The 21,623-nt window shown below is 42.4% G+C and overlaps 1 protein-coding gene across 3 annotated transcripts in view; it reads left to right on the top strand.

Moving 5' to 3' along the window:
- Positions 1-21,623, top strand: part of Tada2a (transcriptional adaptor 2A) — a 43,367-nt gene that overhangs the window by 850 nt on the left and 20,894 nt on the right. The window contains exons 2-7 of one of the 3 annotated variants that reach the window (XM_059271380.1): positions 4,572-4,678; positions 6,445-6,504; positions 13,864-13,955; positions 17,082-17,239; positions 19,434-19,522; positions 20,996-21,068. In XM_059271380.1, the coding sequence (XP_059127363.1) occupies positions 4,572-4,678; positions 6,445-6,504; positions 13,864-13,955; positions 17,082-17,239; positions 19,434-19,522; positions 20,996-21,068 (579 nt within the window). The remainder of the gene's footprint in view (positions 1-4,571; positions 4,679-6,444; positions 6,505-13,863; positions 13,956-17,081; positions 17,240-19,433; positions 19,523-20,995; positions 21,069-21,623) is intronic. The other 2 variants (XM_059271381.1, XM_059271382.1) reach the window with 2 other exon arrangements.

The raw sequence follows: 21,623 nt of genomic DNA, 5'->3' as shown, positions 1-21,623 counted from the left end.
GTTTACTTCCATCGTTTAAAACACAATTGTTAGAGTGTGTTGTAATGACACAGAGCAAGCTCCAAGACAGCCAGGGCTACACACAGAGAAACCCTGTCTCAAAAGAGAAAAAAAAAAAAAAAAAAAAAAAGAATTTCAGGTGCTGGAGAGATGGCTCAATGGTTAAGGTCATTGACTGGTCTTCCAGAACACCTGAGTTTGATCACCAGCAACCACATGAGGGCTCACAACTGTCTGTAACTCCAGTCCCAGGGGATCTGACACCTTCTGGCCTCTACAAGCACTACATCTACATGGTGTACAGACGTTCATGCAGCTAAAACACCCATACACAAAAAAATAAAGATTAAAAAAAAAAATTTTCAGACTTTTTCTCTCGTGAGTGTGCAAATACTTTCTTTCAGTTTACTTGCTTTTTCAACTCAGTTTATAGTTTTTGTTTTGTAAAGACTTATTTGTGTGTCTGTGTGTCCACCTCTGTGAGTCTATGTGGACTATGTGTTTACAGGAGCCCATGAAAGCCAGAAAAGGGTTTGGGATCACCTGGAACAGGAGTTACAGATGTGTGGGTACTGGGTACATAAACTAAGTCTTCTGCAAGAGCAATAAACACTCTTAAGCACTGAACCTTATATCTAGCTTTGTTTATAATGTTTTTTAGACTTGTTTTTATTTTTATTTTATGTGTATGGATGTTTTGCTTGCATGTATGTCTGCGTACCACATGCATGCCTGATACCTCCAGAGGCCAGAAGAGGAAGCTGCAGATGGTTGTGAGTTGCCATATGGATGCTGGGAATTGAACCCTGGTCCTCTGGAATAACAGCCAGTGCTATTAACTGCTGAGCCATTTCTCCAGCACAAAGATTTATTTAATTTTTAATTATGTGTGTGTCTGTGTAGGAATATATATATATATATATGAATATATATGAATATATATATATATGAATGCAGGTGCCCGAGGAGGCCAGAAGAAGGTGTCAAGATGCCCTGGCACTGATGTGACAGGCTGTTGTGAGCCATCCAGTGTGGGTGTGAGAGCCAAACCTCAGTCCTCTACAAGAGCATGGTATGCTCTGAACCACAGAGCCTTCTCTCCAGCCCATTTACAGTGTTTTTTGTCAATTTGTTCACATTGTAAAACTCTTTCCTCAAAATTTTTTAATTTATTTTTCTTGTTTTTAATTATGTGTGTATTGGTATGTACACATGAGTGTGGGTACCCATGGAGGCCTGGCAGAGGAATTACAGGTGGTTGTGAATTATGTAACACAAATGTACTCATGTTATATAATTCATTCCTGCCCACACACATACACACAAAGTGGATAAATAAATGTAATCAAAATAAATTGGCCTTCAAAATCTGGATCTATCCTCTGTGCACTCAGTAATTTTAGAAAAATACATAGAGAGGGAGAAATGTGAAATGTTATACATATCAGAGATACTGATAAAGTAAAAAATTGTTATCAATGCATACATGGCCACTATTCAGCCACCGGTTACATTAGTTCTCAACCTTTTAGACCCAATTATTTCTTTTTATATTTTTCAAGTCTCTTATTAATTGAAAATGGAATATGTAGCTACATGTTTGTTTTCAAAAATAAAAATAATTCCATAGTAAAAAAGACATGATTATAGCCAGATGTGATGGCACATGTTTGTAATCCCACCACTTGGGATGCTGAAGCAGGAGGATTATCTCTAGTTCAGAAAACAGCCTGAGTTAAAGAGTACAACCTTGTCTCAAAAAAGTGGGGGTGGAAAGATGGGGGGCAGGACATAAAAGCATCAAGAGACATGATGACTTCAGCAGTCAGCTGCTTAGACCCATAGGTTGAATCACTGCATCTTACCATTAGAAATGCAGGATGATTCAGACTGCTAGTGACGAAGAAATGCTACAAGTCTTAGTAATTCCTGGTCGAGTTCTGAACAAGACAAAATACAGCCTCCTCTTGAATTGTGTATACTTGTCATACTAGAGTATTCAGATGTATTTAAACTGTCAAAAATTTTTCTTTGAGACAGGCACTCACTAAGTAGCTCTAGCTGGTGTGGATCTCATAAAGATCTACCTGCTTGTCCCGTGAATGCTGGGATTAAAGGCATGCACCACCACACCAAACTGTCAAAAAATATTTTAGTTGGGGCTAGGACTAGCTCAATGGTTCCTGCTGCACACCTGCTTGACTAGCATGTACAAGGTCCTGAGTCAGATCCCTAACACACTACCAAAAACAAATATTTTTTTACATGTGATACAGTAATTGGGAGGTTTATTTTTCTATCTGCTTGAATTTTCAATGAGATATTTAAAAGTTTGCTAAGGGGCTGGAGAGATGGCTCAGAGGTTAAGAGCACTGCTTGCTCTTCCAAAGGTCCTGAGTTCAATTCCCAGCAACCACATGGTGGCTCACAACCATCCATAATGAGATCTGGTGCCCTCTTCTGGCCTTCAGAGATATGTGCAGTATACATAATAAATAAATAAATCTTTTAAAAAAAAAAAAAATAAAAAAAAATAAAAGTTTGCTAAGGAATTGTTTCCTTGTATAGGAAGAAGTATCTTGAGTACTGTCTAGAATCCCAGTTCTTGTCTGCAAAATGTTACTAGTGCATCCTAGTCAGTTATTTTCAAAATGTCTTCCTAGGAGGTTGTGGAGAACCATCAGGTTAGTTAATTGATGCAGTGAACTGTTAAAAAGGATAGGAAAGAGTCAGCAAGATGGTTCAGGCCTGAGGACCTGAGTTCAATCTCTGGTTAACACATGGTGGAAGAAGAGAACTGACTCCCCAACGTTTCCTCTGATCTCCGTATGCTGCTGCACACGTGCCCGCACACAGATAATAAATAATAAAATGCAAGACAAAAATATTAGAGCGGATCTCTGACGATGACTTAGGCCTAGCAATCCAGGACCAGCTTTGACAACGGAGAGTCTGTCTCTTAAAAATCGAAACAAAGCCAGAGTTCAGGACATAGTGATTTGGTAAAGATTGGCCCTGGGGTTGGAGTGATGGCTGGTCACTTAAGAAGGTGTTCTGCGCTTGCAGGGGGCTGGAGTTTAGTTTCCAGCATGCACATCAGGTGGGCCACAGCTGCCTGTAACTCCAGCTCCAGGACCTGACACCTGGCCTCCACAGGCACCTGCACTCACACGCACACATCACACACACATACAAACACGTAATTTATTTATTTATTTAGGTTTTTCGAGACAAGGTTTCTCTGTGTAGCTCTGCACCTTTCCTGGAACTCACTCGGCAGCCCAGGCTGGCCTCGAACTCACAGAGATCCACCTGCCTCTGCCTCCTGAGTGCTGGGATTAAAGGCATGCGCCACTGCTGCCCAGTCTCGTAATTTTTTTTTAAGAATGACATCTGGCATCTTATATTTTATTTTTTCACCAGAAGTGGTAGATGGTGAATGCTTGTAATCCCTCCACTTTGGAGGCAGAAGCAGGAAGATCAGCAGTTGAAGGTCATCAAAGTTGGAGACCAGCCTGGGCTACATGAGACCCTGTCTCAAAAACAAAACAAAAGGAAAAGGCTTCTGGAAATACTTTTTGTTTGTTTTTGATTTTTCGAGACAGAGTTTCTCTGTGTATCTCTGCCTGTCCTGGAACTCACTATGTAGACCAGGCTTGCCTCAAACTCACAAAGATCTGCCTGCCTCTGCCTCCCTAAAGGTGTGCTTCACTACTGCCCAGCAGGGGAGTACATTTCTTTATTCTGTCATTTTCCTCCGAGTCTACATTTCAAAGCAAATCACTGTTAGAGGAAGGAATGATGCCTTGAAGGGTGTTTTTTAGCTTTAGGGAGGAAAATGCTGTTAGGTAATATGAGAGATCGTGCCCCAAACTAAACAAAGTAGGTTCCTCCATCTCCCTTCCAGGGCCTTTGTCCCACATTCCTGTGGGTAACCACAGAGAGTGGTTGGTTGCCCTGACTTCAGGGAGACTGGATTTGGGGCAACCTGGACCATACATGCCTACAGTTTTAGAGCATTGGGAGGTTTATATTGTACCCTTTGCCTTCATAATTCAGAGGCCCGCTGTTTTCACCAGAACAAGAGCAGGTCTGCAATGTTTGTGTTTTTCTGGGGAGAAGTCTCAACCTGGACACAAAGCTTTAGTCCCAAATCGGGATTCCCCCGACTTGAGGAAAAATTCAAACTTGCAGAGAAGTTGGAAGAACGGGACAGGGACTGCTTGTGCGCTGGGGCAGTTGTTAGCATTTTGTTTGGTTTGCCTTGTATATGTGGGCTGGGCAGGGGATGTGCCCGTTTTTCTTTTCCTTGTGGCAAAGTGGGCTTTGTAAAACCTTCGAAGTTCTGTTAAGTTTTCTGCGGGCGCCCTCTGCCCCCTCCATGTTTGAAGCAGTGGTGCCCTGGAGGAAGGATCGTTGTCATGGAATCGAGAGGAGAGCGGCTCTTGTGTATGTGTAGAGTAAGCTTGTCCCACCCGCATGTGTTTGTCAGCCCAGCCGCTTGTCGGCCGTTTGCAGAGCTTAGTGGTGTGCAGGAGGAGTTTTCAACTTGTTTGTCTGCTCTGTTCTAGATGATCCATCTGATAAGCCCCCTTGCAGAGGCTGCTCCTCCTACCTCATGGAACCTTACATTAAGTGTGCGGAGTGTGGACCTCCTCCTTTCTTCCTGTGTTTGCAGGTAACTCCCCAAGGAGAGGGTGTCTCTCTATCCTGGTCTGTTTTATGGATGCAGTCATTGAGGTAGCCTAGCACGACACTGCATGAGCTCTCCTCCTGCCAGTGGTCCTCCCTCTTGCACTTTCCCAGGAAGTTCGGAAACAGCAGATGGATGAGACAGACAGTGAGCTGTTCCACAGAGCGTCTCAGCTTCACGCTTACCACTTTTCCCAATAAATTTAAAGTAGTTAGATTACAGGAATCAGAACTGACAGGTTGTTCCTTTTGATCTCAGTTAATTAGCTTGTTAGAGTGGTCTTTGTAGAGATGACAAGGGAACAAACTAGTTTGCGGGTATATTAGGGGTAATGCTGGTTATCAGTGTGCCAGGTTGTATTTGAATACTTCACTTGAGTCATCCCCTAAGTCATCACTACCGTGCTATGAAGTGAATAAATAAATATCTCCATTTTACGGATGCAACTCAGCTAAAGAAAGCCTAAATAATTTGCTTGTTGGAAATATCAGGTCTTACCCAATCTAAGACACTTGATTATAAGAAGTATTCCAGGATTGGCAGAGAAGGCTCAGCTCGTAAAGTGTTTGCTGTGCTGTGCAAGCATGAGGACCTGAGTCTGAATCCCCAGCATCCGTGTAAAACCTGGGCATGGTAGCATTTGCCTGTAACCCCGTACTGGGGAGGGAGTGGAGATAGGGGGAGCCTGGGGACTTGTTAACCAGCCAGACTAGCTGAAATGACAAACTCTAGGTTCAGTGAGAGACCCTATCTCAAAAAATAAAAGGAGAGCAATAGAGGAAGGCTCCCAGTGATGGCCTCCATAAGGACATGCATTGGCGAGTTCACCTACAAACCCACAAGCACACACATGTGCGCACATACAGCATTTCCAGTTCGAGTGCACCTACAAACCCACAAGCACACGCATGTGCACACATACAGCATTTCCAGTTTTAGACGTGTTAACATGTAAAAAGTGGCTGATGAAAGTTGTGATACACCTTGAGTTGTAAGATTATATACTGGGCATGGGGTGCCTTTTGGGAGGATGAATAGCAGGAAGGAAGATGGAGACAGCCTGGGCTACATAGCAAAATTCTTTTTTGTATATCCAAAACAACTTACAGCTCATAACACTAGAGCACCTAGGCTGGGAGTGGTAGTGAATGCCTATAATTTCAGAACTTTAGAAGCGGGGAGACAGGAAAATCAAGGGTTTGAGGCCAGCCTGGACTACATAGGGAGATTAAGACTAACCTGAACTACATGAGACCCTGCCTCAAATAAAAAAAAAGAAAGAAAGAAAAAATAGAACACCCTCAACCCCTCTTTGGTCTTATTTTTTATTTCAGTTTATTATTTTGGGTATTTTGAGACAAGGTCTCTCTACATAGCCTCAGCTCTCCTGGAACTAAGTAGACCAAACTGGCCTTGAACTTGTAGAGATTCACCTGCCTCTGCCTCATAAGTGCTGGGATCAAAGGTGTGCACCACCAAGCCTGGCTTTTATTTTGTTTTTTAAAGATGTGGTCTCATGTAGCCTAGCTTGCCTTGAACTGGCTGTGTAGCTGAGTAAGGATGACCTTGAACTCTTGATCCTCCTAGTTCCACACACACCACCACCACCACCACCACCCGATGCTGGGGTTGAGTCCCCTGCTTTGTGTATGTATGGCAAGCACTCTACCAACTGAGCCTCATCCCAAGCCCTAAGGAAAAAAAAATCTTTTTAATGTAGCTTTTGGTAATTTAACTTTTTTTCTTCACAGTGTTTCACGCGAGGATTTGAGTACAAGAAACATCAGAGTGATCATACTTACGAAATAATGGTAATGATGACGTTGATAGAAACTTTTATTCCTTTTTCAAGTATTTAGACTGAGAACTAATTTTCTTTAATTTCCATGTGTCTCTGTCCTTTTTCTCTTCTGAATTTGATAATTATCTAGTAGGCTTTTTAGTTCTTTGTAACCTATTAAGATATTTAAATATTAAAATAGCTTAGCATGTCGGGGCGGTGGTGGTGCACGCCTTTAATCTCAGCACTTGGGAGGCAGAGCCAGGCGGATCTCTGTGAGTTTGAGGCCAGCCTGGTCTACACAGTGAGATCCAGGACAGACACCAAAACTACATGGAAAAACCCTGTCTCGAAAAACAAAACAAAAATAGCTTATCATGTATATACATATGTGGTAATTTGAATGTAATTAGTCCCCATAATCTCATAGGGAATGACACTATTAGGAGGCGTGGCTTTGTTGGAGTGGGTATGATCTTGTTGGAGGAAGTGTGTCACTGTAGGGGTGGCCTTTGAGGTTTCCTGTGTTCAGGATACCACTGAGTGTCTCAGTTGACTTCCTGTTGCCTGCAAGATGTAGCATTCTCAGCTACAGCTCCCCTTCTGCCTGCACACTGCCATGCTCCCCATCATGATGTTAGTGGATTGAACCTCTGAAACTGTAAGCAAGCTGCCCCTCAATTAGATGTTTCCTTTACAAGCGTTGCCATGGTGTCTCTTCACAGCAGTAGAAAACCTAAGACAACATACACTGTGAAAATGACTGACAACAGTGTGGTGGCTCATGCCTGTAACCCCGCTTAGACAGGAGGGTCGCTATGACTTGATGTAGTGCGAGACCCTATGTGGTGGTTTACATGAGAGTGGTCCAAGTCTCAGGCGTTTGAATACTTCATCCCCATTTGGTGGCTGTTTGGGAAGTAACTTTACTTTTCTATTGCTGTGATGAAACACTATGACCAAGGCAACTTATACAACTTATATATTTGGGTCTTATAGTTCCAGAAGGATAGGAGTCCATCCATCATGGTGGGAGCATAGCTGTAGGCAGGCAGGCATGGCACAGAAGTAGCAGCTGAGAGCTCACATCCTGATCCACAAACAGGAAACAGGTTAGGGTGACAGGAAACTTTTCAAACCTTACTCTTGTCCCCAGTGACACACCTCTCCCAATAAAGACCATACCTCCTAGTCCTTCCCAAACAGCCACCAAATGGAGACCAAGTATTCAGATGTCTGAGACTTGCGGGGCCCATTTTCATTCAAACAACTATATCCTGTTTCAGAAAACAAACAATAGGGCTGGAAAGATGGCCTATCAACTGTTCTTGCAGAGGACTGGAATTCAGTTCCCAGCACTGATGTTGGGAAATGCACAACTCCCTATATCTGCAGCTCCAAGGAAACCAATGCCCTCTTCTGCACCCCATAGATACCTCTGTAGACAGACTTTCTTTTCCTCCGCCAACCACAGAGAACGACATGGAGACTTATTATTAATTATGAAAGCTAGGCCTTAGTTTAGGCTTGTCCCATTATCTCTTATAACTCAATTTACATTACATTAATCTACGTTTTACCTCGTGGCTTTTTACCTTTCTTTCATCTTGCACCTATTTCTTGTCTGTCTAGCTAGCCACTCTGCCCCTTCTTCCCAGAGTTCTCTCTCTGCTCTGATTTGAGTAATGGCATTACCACCTTTAAAGAAAAAGTGCGTCACTCTCCCAGCCCGGCCTGGAGTTCAGTAAGCCAATGTGAATAATCAGGTCTCTTGACAGGTATATGTACCTTGTTAAAACAGTTTTGTCTGGAGGCTGGGGTTCTAGCTCAGTGGCAGAGCCCTCCCCTAGTGTGTACCAAGCTTTGGATTTGATCCCTAGCACTTTTGGGGGGTGGGGGGAGTTTTGTCTGTTTTCATAGTACTTAAAGCAAGTTTTCAATAGTTAGTACAGTTTTTCTTTTTTTCTTTTCTTTTTTTTCTTTTTTTTTAATTTATTTATTATGTATACAGCATATATGACTGCAGGCCAGAAGAGGGCACCAGATCTCATTACAGATGGTTGTGAGCCACCATGTGGTTGCTGGGAATTGAACTCAGGACCTCTGGAAGAGCAGTCAGTGCTCTTAACCTCTGAGCTATCTCTCCAGCCCTAGTACAGTTTTTCTTACAGTAATAATTCCACAATGTAGATTAATCTTTTGGCACTGTATTAGTTTTCTACAGTTGCTGTTATAAATTATCGAGAATTAAGTGGCTTAAGACAACACAGTTAACAGGTCAGAAGAGCAGTGGGCTTCTTGGTTTATGGCAGGTCTTGAGAGGCTGAAGTGGAGGTGTTTGACCAGCCTGAGCTTTTATCTTGACACCCTGGGGGAAAATCTGTTTCTGGGTTCATTCAGGTTATTGGCAGAATTGGCTGCCTGGAGATTGAAAGACTGGGTGCCTCTGTTTCCTGGCTGGCTATTGGCTAGTTTGTTCTTTGCGTCTAGAGGCTGCCTTGGCTCCCAGCCACCTTTTGCCATCTCCAAAGCCAGTGACACTGGGAGTCCTTGAGGACAGTTGGTGACAGTGCTTGAGCCCCTGACCGAATGCTTTGTCCTGCTTAAGCAGTTTCTCTCCTTCTTCTGCCTTCCTCTAATACCTAACAGAGTTTTTGGTTTTTGGTTTTTTTAATTTATTTTATGTGTGTTTGGCTGCGTATATGTTTGTGTACCACGTGGTATCTGGTGCTCCCAGAAGAGGGTGTCAAATCCCCTGGACAGTTGTGAGCCACCCATATGGATTCTGGGATTTGAACCCAGGTCCTCTGGAAGATAGTCAATGCTGTTAACCACTAAACCATCTCTATAGCTCCCCTCTAATACTTTAAAGGACTTACTTGTATGATTTCATTGGACCCACCTAGATAAACCAGGCCTTTCCCCTACTTTGCTAGTTGTTAGTAATTTTGATTCCGTCTGCAGAGTTTTTTAATTTTAATTCTATCTGCAGTACTTAGTGCTTGATGGGATAGTAGACAGGAATCTTGGGAGAAATGTGGAATATGTTTAGAATTCTGCCAGTCATGTAATTCACAGCACATTTATGTGTGTTTCATAAAAGATTAGAAAGAAAGTGAGCCTGTTGGTGCAGGCCTTTAATCCCAGCACTCAGGAGGCTGAGGCAGGTGGATCTCTGTGAGTTTGAGGCCATCATGGTCTACATATGGAGCTCCAACTCAGAAAAGGCTATATAGTGAAACCCTGTATCCCAAAAAAAAAAAAAAAAAAAAGACTTCCAAGCTAGGGGTGTAACTCAGCTGGTAGAGTGTTTGCCTAGCATCCGTAGACCCTGCATTCTCTCCTCAGTTCCACATAAAACCCGGCATGGTGGCACAGGTAAATCCCTGGGAGTACTTGGGAAATGAAGCCGGCAAAGGTCTTTCTCATTTTCTACACGGTAAGTTGGAGGCTACCCAGGGATACATAAGACCTTATTTCAAAAACAAAATAAAAACAAAAGCATTCAGAAAGAGTGAGTCAACATGAATTTGATCATTTATTGATTCCTGTTAGTATTCCTGCACTTATAATACTGGGAGTCATGTTCTAGACTATAATGAATTAGTCAAAGAAAAGCAACTTAATAAGAGCTTTGGAAGAATAACCAGCTGCCTTTCCTTATAGTTTTCAGTCTCTCCTTTAAAAAATATTTATTATTATTTTTGTTTTATTTTGAGACAGGGTTTTTCTGTGTAGCCTTGGCTGCCCTGGAACACTCTTCTGTAGATCAGACTGGCCTCAAACTCACAGAGATCAGCCTGTCTTTGCCTCCCCAGAGCTGGGTTTAAAGATATGTGTCACCATTGCTCAACTTTTTTGTTTGTTTTTAATTATGTGTAGATGTGTGTGCTTGCATATGGATAGGTACATGTGAGTTCAGGTGTCAACTGAGGCCAGAGGCATCCAATCATTCAGAGCTGGAGTTACAGACAGTTTTAAGGTACTTTGGTTCTGATAACCAAACTCAGGTCTTCTAGAAGAGTAGGAACTGCTCTTAATCACTGAGTCATTTCTCCAGCCTGCAGTCTCTTTTTAATTTGAAGATTTTTGGGTCTTTTGGGTTTTCTTTTTCTTTTTTTGAGTTTTTTGAGACAGAGTCTCCTGTAGCTCAGGCTGGCCTCAAATTTGCTTTGTAGCCAAGGATGGTCTTAAAACCTGGGTCTTCCCACCTACACCTCCCATAAATTACCACATTTTCTTTTAAGTCTCATATTCACTAATTGGAACAATAACCAAAACATTCCCCCTTTAGCCAGTTGCAAGTGTTATACACGAGTCATGAGTTCCCCAAAGACCATCTGGATTCCAAGTTCGTATGCAAAGCAAAGGGCCTTTATTGCAAGCTCGAGCTTGGGCTACCTGTCCATGCCTACACAGCTGTTGGATCAGGGAGAGCATCGAGCTCAGTTATGGCTGGGTTTTTAAGGAGTAAAGGATGTGGGGTAGGGGAATTCTGGATTCAGATGTGAGTTGAACTCCTGATTGGGCAGGAGTGGGGCAACAGAAGTCTTGTCAAACAGGGATTGATACTGGCATTGCTGCAAGGAAATTGGCAACCTGTATACAAGTTATGTAAGTTATCCTTAATGTTCTGGAGCATTTAGTACTTGTTTGTCTTAATTTTGATTGGTCCCCTGAGGGGTACAGTTTGTGATTTTTCCTGGTTATTGTAATGGTAAGGCCTAGTCCCAGTATTGTTAGTCTGTAGCCTGTCGTGGCTACACTAAAATTAGGCCTCTTCACATGTTGAATGAAGGTTTGGAAAGTAGGATCAGAACAGCTTTGTCTTTGAGTTCATTTCACCAAAGTTACTATATCTTCAGAAAATGGATCCACTTTTTCCAAATCCACATAAGAATGTCTAGACTCAGATTTTGTAATTTGTCTTATTTTAATTGTTTTTGTGGTGCAGGAGATTGGATCACATGCTATATCCCCAGTATCCAAATTTACTCATTTGAGGTGGTAAAATAACCCTTACGAGATCATTGTGTAGCTTGGGTAGTTTGTAGTCATGCTCAGCCACTGTAGGAAGGCTGGCTGTGCACTCTTTGTAGCTGTTCTGAGCACCACTTCGTCTTCTACATAATGCTAAAAACACTGTTTCACTTCAGCCAGGTCCACTCAGTTGTTACCACATCATCCTTTCTCACATGTTCCCCACCCATACAATCACCTTTCAGGGATGTGAACTCAAGGGAGCCTGGGGTGGGGGGGTTACTCATACTCTCCACCTTCTATTAGCCAAGGCCAGCGATTCTTTCCTTCTATAGAAGTGATGACCAACCAGCTTTTGGCTGGTCTACACCCCAAGCCTCTAAAATCTTGATTCCTTTCAGCACGAAGCATCTGTAACTTTAAATGGTTTCAGTACTTTTCTCATCTCGCAGTTCTGTATTTTGGGGAGTTACTCATGCTGTGGTGGGTGGTGCATTAATAGAGATTTCTGAATTCTGTAGCTATTTTTATCTTGTAATTCTTAGGACCTTGAGCAAGAGAAGGCAGCTCCTCTACCACACCCTTTATGACAGTAATTCTTAGACTTTATTACCTGGAGCTTCTTAGAACTATAGATTTCCAGGTCCCACTGTTAGAGATTCTAACACAAGTTTGGGTCAAGGATTGAATAACATTGAACTTCAAGAAGAAAGGGGGAGGGGCTTTTTTTTTTTTTCTTGAAGTTCAATATTATTTCATAAACCCTTTTGTTGTTCTTATGTAGTGCAGAAAGTTTTAGGGGTTTTTTGTTGTTGTTGTTGTTGTTGTTTGTTTTGTTTTTCGAGACAGGGTTTCTCTGTGTAGCTTTGGAGCCTGTCTTAGAACTTGCTCTGTAGACCAGGCTGGCCTCAAACTCACTGAGATCCTCCTGCCTCTGCCTCCCAAGTGGCGTGTGCCACCGCTGCCCCATTATAAATTGGTGAGGGATAATAATCACTATTCTAAAACAGTTTTAGAAATAACAGACCTGTTGTCTTAGTTTAGGTTTTTGTTGCTGTGAATAGACGCCCTTTACCATGGCAACTCATATAAAGGAAACATTTAATTGGGGTGGTGTACAGTTTCAGAGGTTCAGTCCATTATCATCATACATGGAGCATGGTGTCCTGCAGGCAGATGTGGTGCTGGCTACATCTTGACCAGCAAGCAGCAGAAAGTCAACTGAAAGTCACACTGAGGGAAGTTTGAGCAAAAGAGACCTCAAAGCCCACCCCTACGGTGACACACTTCCTCCAACAAGGCCACACCTCCTAATAGTGCCACTCCCTTTGGGGGCCATTTTCTTTCAAAACATCACACCTGTCAACCAATGTGTAACTTCATATTTGCATATCTTTATGGTGCTTGCCAGGTTAAATGTGATTGGTATGAGTTTAATATATGCATGGACTCTGAAATTTCACTCTCACCTCATAATAAGCTCATAAGGTAGGCTTAGATCAAAATGTGTTGCCTGTTAGTACTGTGATTTTGCTAATAAGACAGATTTTTTTTTAAGTCACCAACAAAAGCTATAAGAAGTTGTAAATGCCTGTGGAATTGGAAAAGCTTATATTATTTTCTTGTTTTACTTTTACCATAGAAACATATGTGGAAGCAAATAGTGTTTAGCTCTTTATTTCATAGTTGCAGTTTGAAGTAGAGACTGCTTTATTACCTCCCACAATTGCTGTGGCTCAGGAATTCCGATGAGACCCAGAGCAATTGGTCCTCAGCACTCCATCCTGGGGTTCTGAATCTCAAGTGGCACCTCATTAGGAGGTTTTCCTTTGACTCTTTCTAGCTAACACTTAACCAAGGGACTTGATTGTTCTGCATTGTCTCCAGGCCTCTCCCCTTCACAGAGTCTCTCCACACAGTTTTACAGCAGGGAGAGTAGCTTGTTTACTTGGTGGCTTAATACAAAAATAGAAACTACCAAGCTTAAGTCACAGGTCCAGCCCATGTTAAAAGAGGATTCTGAGTTTATCAGAAGGGACCATTGAAACCAGCTACCTTATAAAGTAATTTCCATTATTCCATCACAAGTTTTTTTTCCCCTAAGATTTATTTATATTTTATATTATGTGTATGGGTATTTTGCCTGCATGTATGTCTGTGTACCACGTATATTTGTTGCTCACAGAGGCCAGAAGAGATCTTGGAACTGAGTTACAGGTGGTTGTGAACTGCCATGTGCATGCTGGAACTCAAGCCTGGGTTCTCTGGAAGAGCAGCAGTCTCTCACTGAATCTCTCATTGAGATTACACTGTCACATTTTGCCTAGTCTTTTTAAACCGTGTACCACAATTGGGGTTCCTACATGTCATTCCTATCCCTTTTCTTAACCAAATCATTTTTTCTCCTTAGACCTCAGACTTTCCTGTTCTTGATCCCAGCTGGACTGCTCAAGAAGAAATGGCCCTTTTAGAAGCTGTAATGGACTGTGGCTTTGGAAATTGGTAAGAGTTTAATATTGATTGGTCTGTCCTCATGGGCTCAGAGAAGCCACTGTTGAAACATAACAGCAGAGCGCCTCAGATAGTGTAAAGCTGTGCTGCTTTCCTGATGACCAGGAACTCGGAGACAGTTTCTTGTCCATGTACCACATCTTCTAGGCCTGAAATGCAGGATGCTTAGTGGTTCATGCCTGAGCAATTCTCAGAGGTTACATTATTACATTTCTTTGGATATAGCAACACCAAGATTGTTCTTCCTGAGTTGTAGAGAAGTATAGGTTACTAATTATTTCTCCCTTCTGGTTTTACAGATTTCTGTGCACACAATGCAAGTTTAAAAATGTGTATGCATATGTAGGGGGCTATGTGTGTTGGGGGGGTGATGGCTGGCTGAAGATTGACACCCCCCACCCCACCCCACCCCCACCCCCACCCCCGCGCAAGTACATGCATGCCTGTGTGTGTGGTGGCTGGAGATTATTATCAGATGTCTTCCTGTCTTTTACTCTCCATATTATTTTTTGAGACAAAGTCTCTCACTTAATCTGGAGGTTGTAGTTTCAGCTACTTTGGGCTGGCCAATAAGCCCCCAGGATCTGTCTATCTCTGCCTCCGAAGTGCTAGAGTTACAGATGCAAGGAGCAGAGGGTATGAACTCAGGTCTCTTGTGTCTGCACAGAGAGCACTTTATCCACTAAACCATCGCTCCAGCTCCCCAATGTTAACATTTTAGGAACACTCATTCTGATAATTTTGTTTTGTGAACTAGACAGCAGATATGTTATTAAACATATTTTGTTCATGAAGCATCTGAAGTTTAGGGAGTTAAACTCTTTCTCATTTTTCATAACTTCTTAGTGAAGGAACCTCTCCTGGATCTTCCCTAATTGCTAGCGCTCATAGTCAGTCCTTCCTTGTGTTATTAGGTGTGCTACCCTCCCTATGTCCAGGGTCCAGAGGGGGACCAGAGCTCAGCCCACATTTTGTTTCCATTCATTCAGTTAGCACCTACGCATCATGAAATCCTGTGTGTTCTGGTAAATACCAAAGATGTAACAAATGGATCACTTGTGGGCAGCTTACCAGTCAGTCATCTTTGCCCGAGGCTTTATGCTTTTTCTCTAGTAGGCCAGTCCTCCTCATCTTTCTTCCCTCTTAGCAAAGACTAGGAGAAAGTCTGTTACTGTATGGGGGAGATAGCTCAGTGTGAGAGCTTTTGCTCAGCATGTGTAAGGTGTTTGGGTTCAATCCCCATCACCACCCAGAAGAATCTAGCTGCTTCTGTATCCAGTGTGGATAAGGGACTGTGGTTGGTGGTAAGAGCACAAGAATTTAGGTTCCTGCCCTCATCTAGGCTCTCTGCCTAGTAAGGGAGTCAAGCTGTCTACAGTTGACTGAGTGCACAGCAGCAGGTGACGCCCTGGGGAAGGGCTCTGAGAGTGAGCTTGAGGAGGGGACTAAGTTCACCTCCACCTCCGCATCGCCTGAGCTAGGACTCAGCAGTCTCAGAAATGCTGGCTTTGTCTTCTTTAGCAAGTATATTATTTCTTTGGGTATCTTTTTTTTTGTTATTATTATTCTGTGAAATAGAAATAACAATACACTACAAGGCTAATACTAAGGTGATCTTAGATTAATGTCTGGGTGTATATAGCTCACTGCTTTGCCATATCCATGGGAATTCTAGTGAAGAAATATCTGTTCATGACATGTGTTTCGTATACTATAAAACATGCAAAAATAAAACTAGACTTAGGTACTTTTTTAGACAGGGTCTCACCAGGTAGCATTGGCTGGCCTGGAATTCTGTGTAAACCAGCTAGCCTTAAATTTACAGAAATCCACCTGCCTTTAGCTTTCAAGTACTAGGACTTAAGGTGTGTGCCACCATGCCTGGCACTTCTGTACATTTTGTGCATTCCAAAATGATTTCTGTTGTTATTGATGATCTTTTAAGTTTTTTTTAGGGCTTATTTATTTATTTATTAAATTTATGTGCATGTGTGTGTGTTGTATATGGTGTGTGTGTGTGTGTGTGTGTGTGTGTGTGTGTGTGTATCTATGTGATTGTTGTCACTCATGTTCACATGCCAAGGAGGCCAGAAAGGGAGTGGAGTTACAGGCACTTGTTGAGCACTGAAGAAAATACTTTTAACTTCTGAGCCAGCTCTCAGCCCCCTTAAAAATTTTCAGTCACATTTATTATGATGTATATGTATGGGCACACACATGGGATGGTCATTTAGTCACATTTATTATGGTGTATATGTATGGGCACACACATGGGACAGTCATTTAGTCACATTTATTATGGTGTATGTGTATGGGCACACACATGGGATGGTCATTTAGTCACATTTATTATGGTGTATGTGTATGGGCACACACATGGGACGGTCATTTAGTCACATTTATTATGGTGTATGTGTATGGGCACACACGTGTGATGGCCAAAGGACAACTGGCAAGAATTGCTTCTCTCCCTCCACCTTTTGGAGAGGGGGCTGTTTGTTTTCTGTTTTGTTTTGTTTATCAGACAGGGCTCTCTCTATGTGGTCCTGGCTGTCCTAGAACTTAGTATGTAGGCTTGGCTGGCCTCAAACTCACAGAGCTTCTACCTCCCAAGTTCTAAGATTAAAAGCATAAGCCACCACACCTGGCTTCTTTTTATTTTAAAGACATTGTCTCACTCGATAGCTCTGGCTAACCTAGAAAATATTTTTTCTATCTTGAAGTGGCAGGATTTGGATCACATGGCACAAATATCAAATATCAGTGGTGTATCTGTCTTACTGTTTTGCTAACATCTACCTGGAGGTATCAGATTATTGATTTTTTTTTTTTTTTCAAGACAGGGTTTCTCTCTGTAGCTTTGCGCCTTTCCTGGAACTCACTCTGTAGCCCAGGCTGGCCTCGAACTCACAGAGATCTGCCTGGCTCTGCCTCCCAAGTGCTGGGATTAAAGGCAAGTGCCGCCGCCGCCGCCGCCACTCGGCCAGATTATTGATTTTATGTTGACTGCAATATGCAATTTTTATTTGACTGCAAATATGGAACGAACTAACCAAGCTTTCAATGGTCTATATCAGTAAGACAATTAGTCTTCACTCTTTTTCCACATTTTTCTAGGCAGGATGTAGCTAATCAGATGTGCACCAAAACCAAAGAGGAATGTGAGAAGCACTACATGAAGCATTTTATCAATAACCCTCTGTTCGCGTCCACCCTGCTAAACCTGAAGCAAGCCGAGGCAGCCAGAACCGCTGACACAGCCATTCCGTTTCACTGTAAGTGCCTGCCTATTTGGGGAAGAGGTACTCAGCCCATCCTTGGGCTGTTTCCATAGCAGGTAAACAGTGATGTGATGACTTGGACAGATAAGAACTTCTGGAAGGTAAGAGGTGTTTTGTATGATAGTTCTTGAGTCAGGGCCATGATATGGCAAGGAGGGAACACATGCCAGAGGTCAGAGTTGTAGCCTTCCACTCTGGATCTCTTGAAATATATTAGTTAACATTAATGATTGCTTCTGTAAAATGTTATGTTCAAAAGGGGCCAAGGTCTCCATGCTGTCATTAGTTATAAGTCTTATCCCTTTGGATTGTTTATAATTCAGTAGGAGTTGCTTACCAGGATCCAGTATTGCCTCAGTGTTAAGTCCAAGGAGTAATTTGTTCTTTTTATTCATTTGGTTATGGCAGTGAAGGCAATCTTTTTTAAAAATCTTATATGCCTGTGGGGATCAATGAGTCTTTTACTGTAATGTAACCAAAAGCTGATGAATTACAAACAAGCGTCTTCTGTGAATGGCCCCAGAGTACCAGTGATGTATGAATGCTCTCCCAGTGGCCTCCCTTTCCTCACTTCTGGAAGCAGCTTTGTGGCTGATTGCCTCCGAGGTTGCTGGTGCCGCCTGTTTGAATAGTACTTCGGATGTTAGCACTTCCCTCAAGTCCATTAGGCCTGTTTGTTTCTAACAGCAACCCAGTGAAATCAATGGAACGGATGCTTTTGTGTTACACACAAGGAAACTGAGATTTTTAAAAGGCTGAACAATTTGTACAAAGTTGTAGAACTGTTGTAGGCTGGTGCTGGGACTCAGCTGGATGAACTTCAAAATCCAGGATGTTTTGCTTCTGATTTGACTGAGATCTGTAAGTTGATAGTGGTCCTACAACTCAAAGGAGCGGACACTGACAGGATACTTGAGTCCTGTAACAGCAGTGTAGGAAAACGTCTTTGGTTCATTTCCTTTCGTTTTTCATTCATTTTGGGAAATCAGAAGGCAAGGCTACAGGATGGCTCAGCAGGCGAAGGCACCTGCCACCAAGTCTGGCTTAAATTTGGCCCCTGGGACCCATATGGTAGAGAGAACTGACTTCTGCAAGTTGTCCTCTGACCTGCACATGCCTGCCTGCACAAATACATGCAAATCAGAGAATGTTTCCTTCATCAGGAAATCAGCCTGGGGTTTGGTGGGCATGGTGACACATGACTGTGACCCCATAGTTGCCGCTTGGGAAGCTGAGGCAGGAGGATTGTGAGTTTGGGAGTAGTGTAGGATATATAATAGTTTGTCTCAGCACAAAATAAAAACAACAACACTAGCACTTGGGAGGCAGAGGCAGATAGATCTCTGAGTTCAAAGCCAGCCTGGTCCATATACCAAGTTCCATGGCAGCCAGTACATAGAGAGAAGACCCTATCTCCAAAAAAGAAAAAAAGAATGAAGCTATTGTTTTTTTCATAATTACCTTTTCACTCTTTATAAAACCTTTGAATTTATTCTCTTAGATCTTTTTTCTCAAAGAAATTTGTTTCAGAGTGGGATGTGATGCCTCACACCTGTAACCCAGTACTCAGCAGACTGAAGCAAGAGAACTAGAGTTTGAGGCTACCCTCAGCTACATAGTGATACCCTGTCTTCATATATTTTGGCCTTGAACTCATTGTGTAGCTGAGTGTGACCTTGATCTGACCCTCCTGCTTCTGCCTCTCAGGTGCTAGGATTGCAGGCGTGTGCCGTCATATCCTGTCGGCCTCCAGCTCACAAGTAACGACACAGAAACTTCTTATTAAGTATGGAAGCTTGGCCTTTAGCTTAGGCTTGTCTCCACTCGCTGTTATAACTTAAATTAACCCATTTCTATTAATCTACGTTCTGCCACTTGGTGTTACCTCTCTTCCATTTGGCACCTCTTGCTTCCTCCCAGTGTGTGGCTGCCGACTCTGCTCTTCTTCTTCACGAAGTCCTATCTGTCCCCAGAACTCCTGCCTAACCTCTTCGTGCCTCGGTATTGGCCATTCAGCTCTTTGTTAAACCAATCAGAAGGTGCCTTGGCAAAGACACATCTTCACAGTGTAAACAAATATTTGACAACACTTAGGTTTTTTTTGAGTCCAGACTATAAATAAAGACATTTATTTGACGTTTCCATGTCAGTGTTTATTTTATTAAGAAAAACCCATTGTTTGTTCCAGCTGCAGATGACCCTCCCCGGCCTGCCTTTGACTCATTGCTGTCTCGGGACATGGCAGGATACATGCCAGCTCGGGCAGATTTCATTGAGGTAACAAAAACTTGCTTTTGTTTCCAGTGAGGTTATTATCTCGTACTGAAGGGAGATTTTCAAGGCACTGTCATTTTCAGTGGAGTCACGTTTTGCTCACTCCTTTCCCATTGTGAGCACCTGTGGAGCAGTGACAGTTCTGACGGGGACCCGGCCTGCCAGGGTGCAGAAGTGTTGCTCCCACCAATTCTGTGCGTGTGAGATTTCTGCACTTGTCATTCCATAGCAAGGGGTTTTCAAGGTTGTGCTGTATCAGGACCAGGTTACGTTTAAGTTTCCTAGAATATTAAGTTTCTGTCACAACCAAACTTCACTGTTACTGTGCAGAAATAGCATAGAAGCATTTTGAGTTTTAGATAAGCCTGGGTTTAGTGAGAGCCTGTCTAAAAAAATAAAAGGAGCATAGATAATATATAAACAAATGGATATATCTATGTTCCAATAAAAGTTTATTTCCCGAGTAAGCAGTGGGCTGAGTAGTAGTTGCTGAGTCCTGCATTGTATATATACATATATCCATTAAAACTGTTTTCCTCGAGGGCTGGAGAAATGGCTGAGTGGCTAAGAGCACTGACTGCTCTTCCAGAGGACCTGGGTTCAATTCCCAGCACCCACATGGCATCTCATAACTGTCTCTAACTCCAAGATCTGATAACCTCACACAGACATACATGGAGGCAAAACACTGACACACATAAAATAAAAAATAATTAAAAAAAAAAAAAACCTATCTTCCTCATTTGTCCACAGAATTAAAAAAAATAAATGTGGAAGTAGTCTTAAGAATTTAATTTGCAGTCAGGTGGTGGTGGCACACACCTTTGATCCCGGCAGAGGCAGGTAGGATCTCGGCGAGTTCAAGACCAGCCTGGTCTATGTGGAGTGAGTTCCTGGATAGCCAGGCTACACATTGCAACTCTGTCTCAAACCAAAAAAAATCAAATTTGTTATCTGATGTCATCTGCAGTGCTCATGGAGATAGGGGTGTTAAACTAGAGCCCAGCTTGCCGTAGTACCCAGTTAGGCATTTGTTCATGGCAGGTGGCGGTGCAGAGCTACCCCATAGTCAGCCTCTCCCCTGAACTCTCCTCAATAGACTGTTCTAATTTTAGTGTATAAGCTACATTAGGACTAAACAATCCCACAAAAAGTGATAAAAAGAAAATGAATTAATGCAGGCAACTTTCTTGCCAGAATACTTGGAGGCCTAATCAAAGATTCTCTTTGGAATGAGCAGGCTATTAAACACTTTTAAACAATAGGCTTGGCTTTGTTCCTAATATTGTGCTGTCCCAGCTCTTTGTTTTCATGACTGCCTGAAAGTCTCTCAGATTTTTCCTATAATTTTTCCCTTAGAGCAGTTTCTTTGCCTTTTATCCAGTTTAGTACTTAGCAAATATTGGCGCAAGAATTTTCTCTTTGCTTCTGAAGCAAACTGATGGGTTTGGTTTTTGTTTTTTTTCCCCCCAACAGGAGTTTGACAATTATGCAGAATGGGACTTAAGAGACATTGACTTTGTTGAAGACGACTCAGACATCTTACACGGTAATGTTTATTTTATCAGGTGCTTCCTGAGTACAAGTATTGATAACACTGTTCCGGATGCTGGAGTATAAGGATTAATAAAACATGTCCTCTGCCCTTAGTGACTAGAGCTTAGTGGTTGGGCTCAGTGGTAGAGTGTGCCCTAGGCCCTGGGTTTGATTCAGACACTACAAAAAACCAAAATCTAGTAGCTTTGTTACTGAACTTCCCTTCTTGTTAAGTTTTGGCCCGTTTGAATGACTTGTGATGATATTGGTCACCTAATAGTCCTTGGGACTGTCCAGTCGCTTGGGCTGAGGAAAGCCCATGTTGAGGTAGTTGATGAAGTGGCCCTTGCTTCCTTAGGTGGTAGAGAAATAGTTTACAGATCTTGGATTTCAGTTACAATTACAGATGCTGAATGTTCATCATTTGTTAACGTGTAGTTAGGAAATGGTCATTCTTTTCTTTCTTTCCTTTTTTAAAAAAAATTGTTTTTTAAAACAGAGTCTTTCTGTGTAGCCCTGGCTGTCCAGGAACTCACTCTGTAGACCAGGCTGGCCTCAAACTCAGATA

The sequence above is a fragment of the Peromyscus eremicus genome, chromosome 8a (genome assembly GCF_949786415.1).
Source record: "Peromyscus eremicus chromosome 8a, PerEre_H2_v1, whole genome shotgun sequence".
NCBI classification, from domain to species: Eukaryota; Metazoa; Chordata; class Mammalia; order Rodentia; family Cricetidae; genus Peromyscus; species Peromyscus eremicus.
Note: the sequence above shows the minus strand (reverse complement) of the source record. Positions and strands in the feature narration are given on the sequence as shown.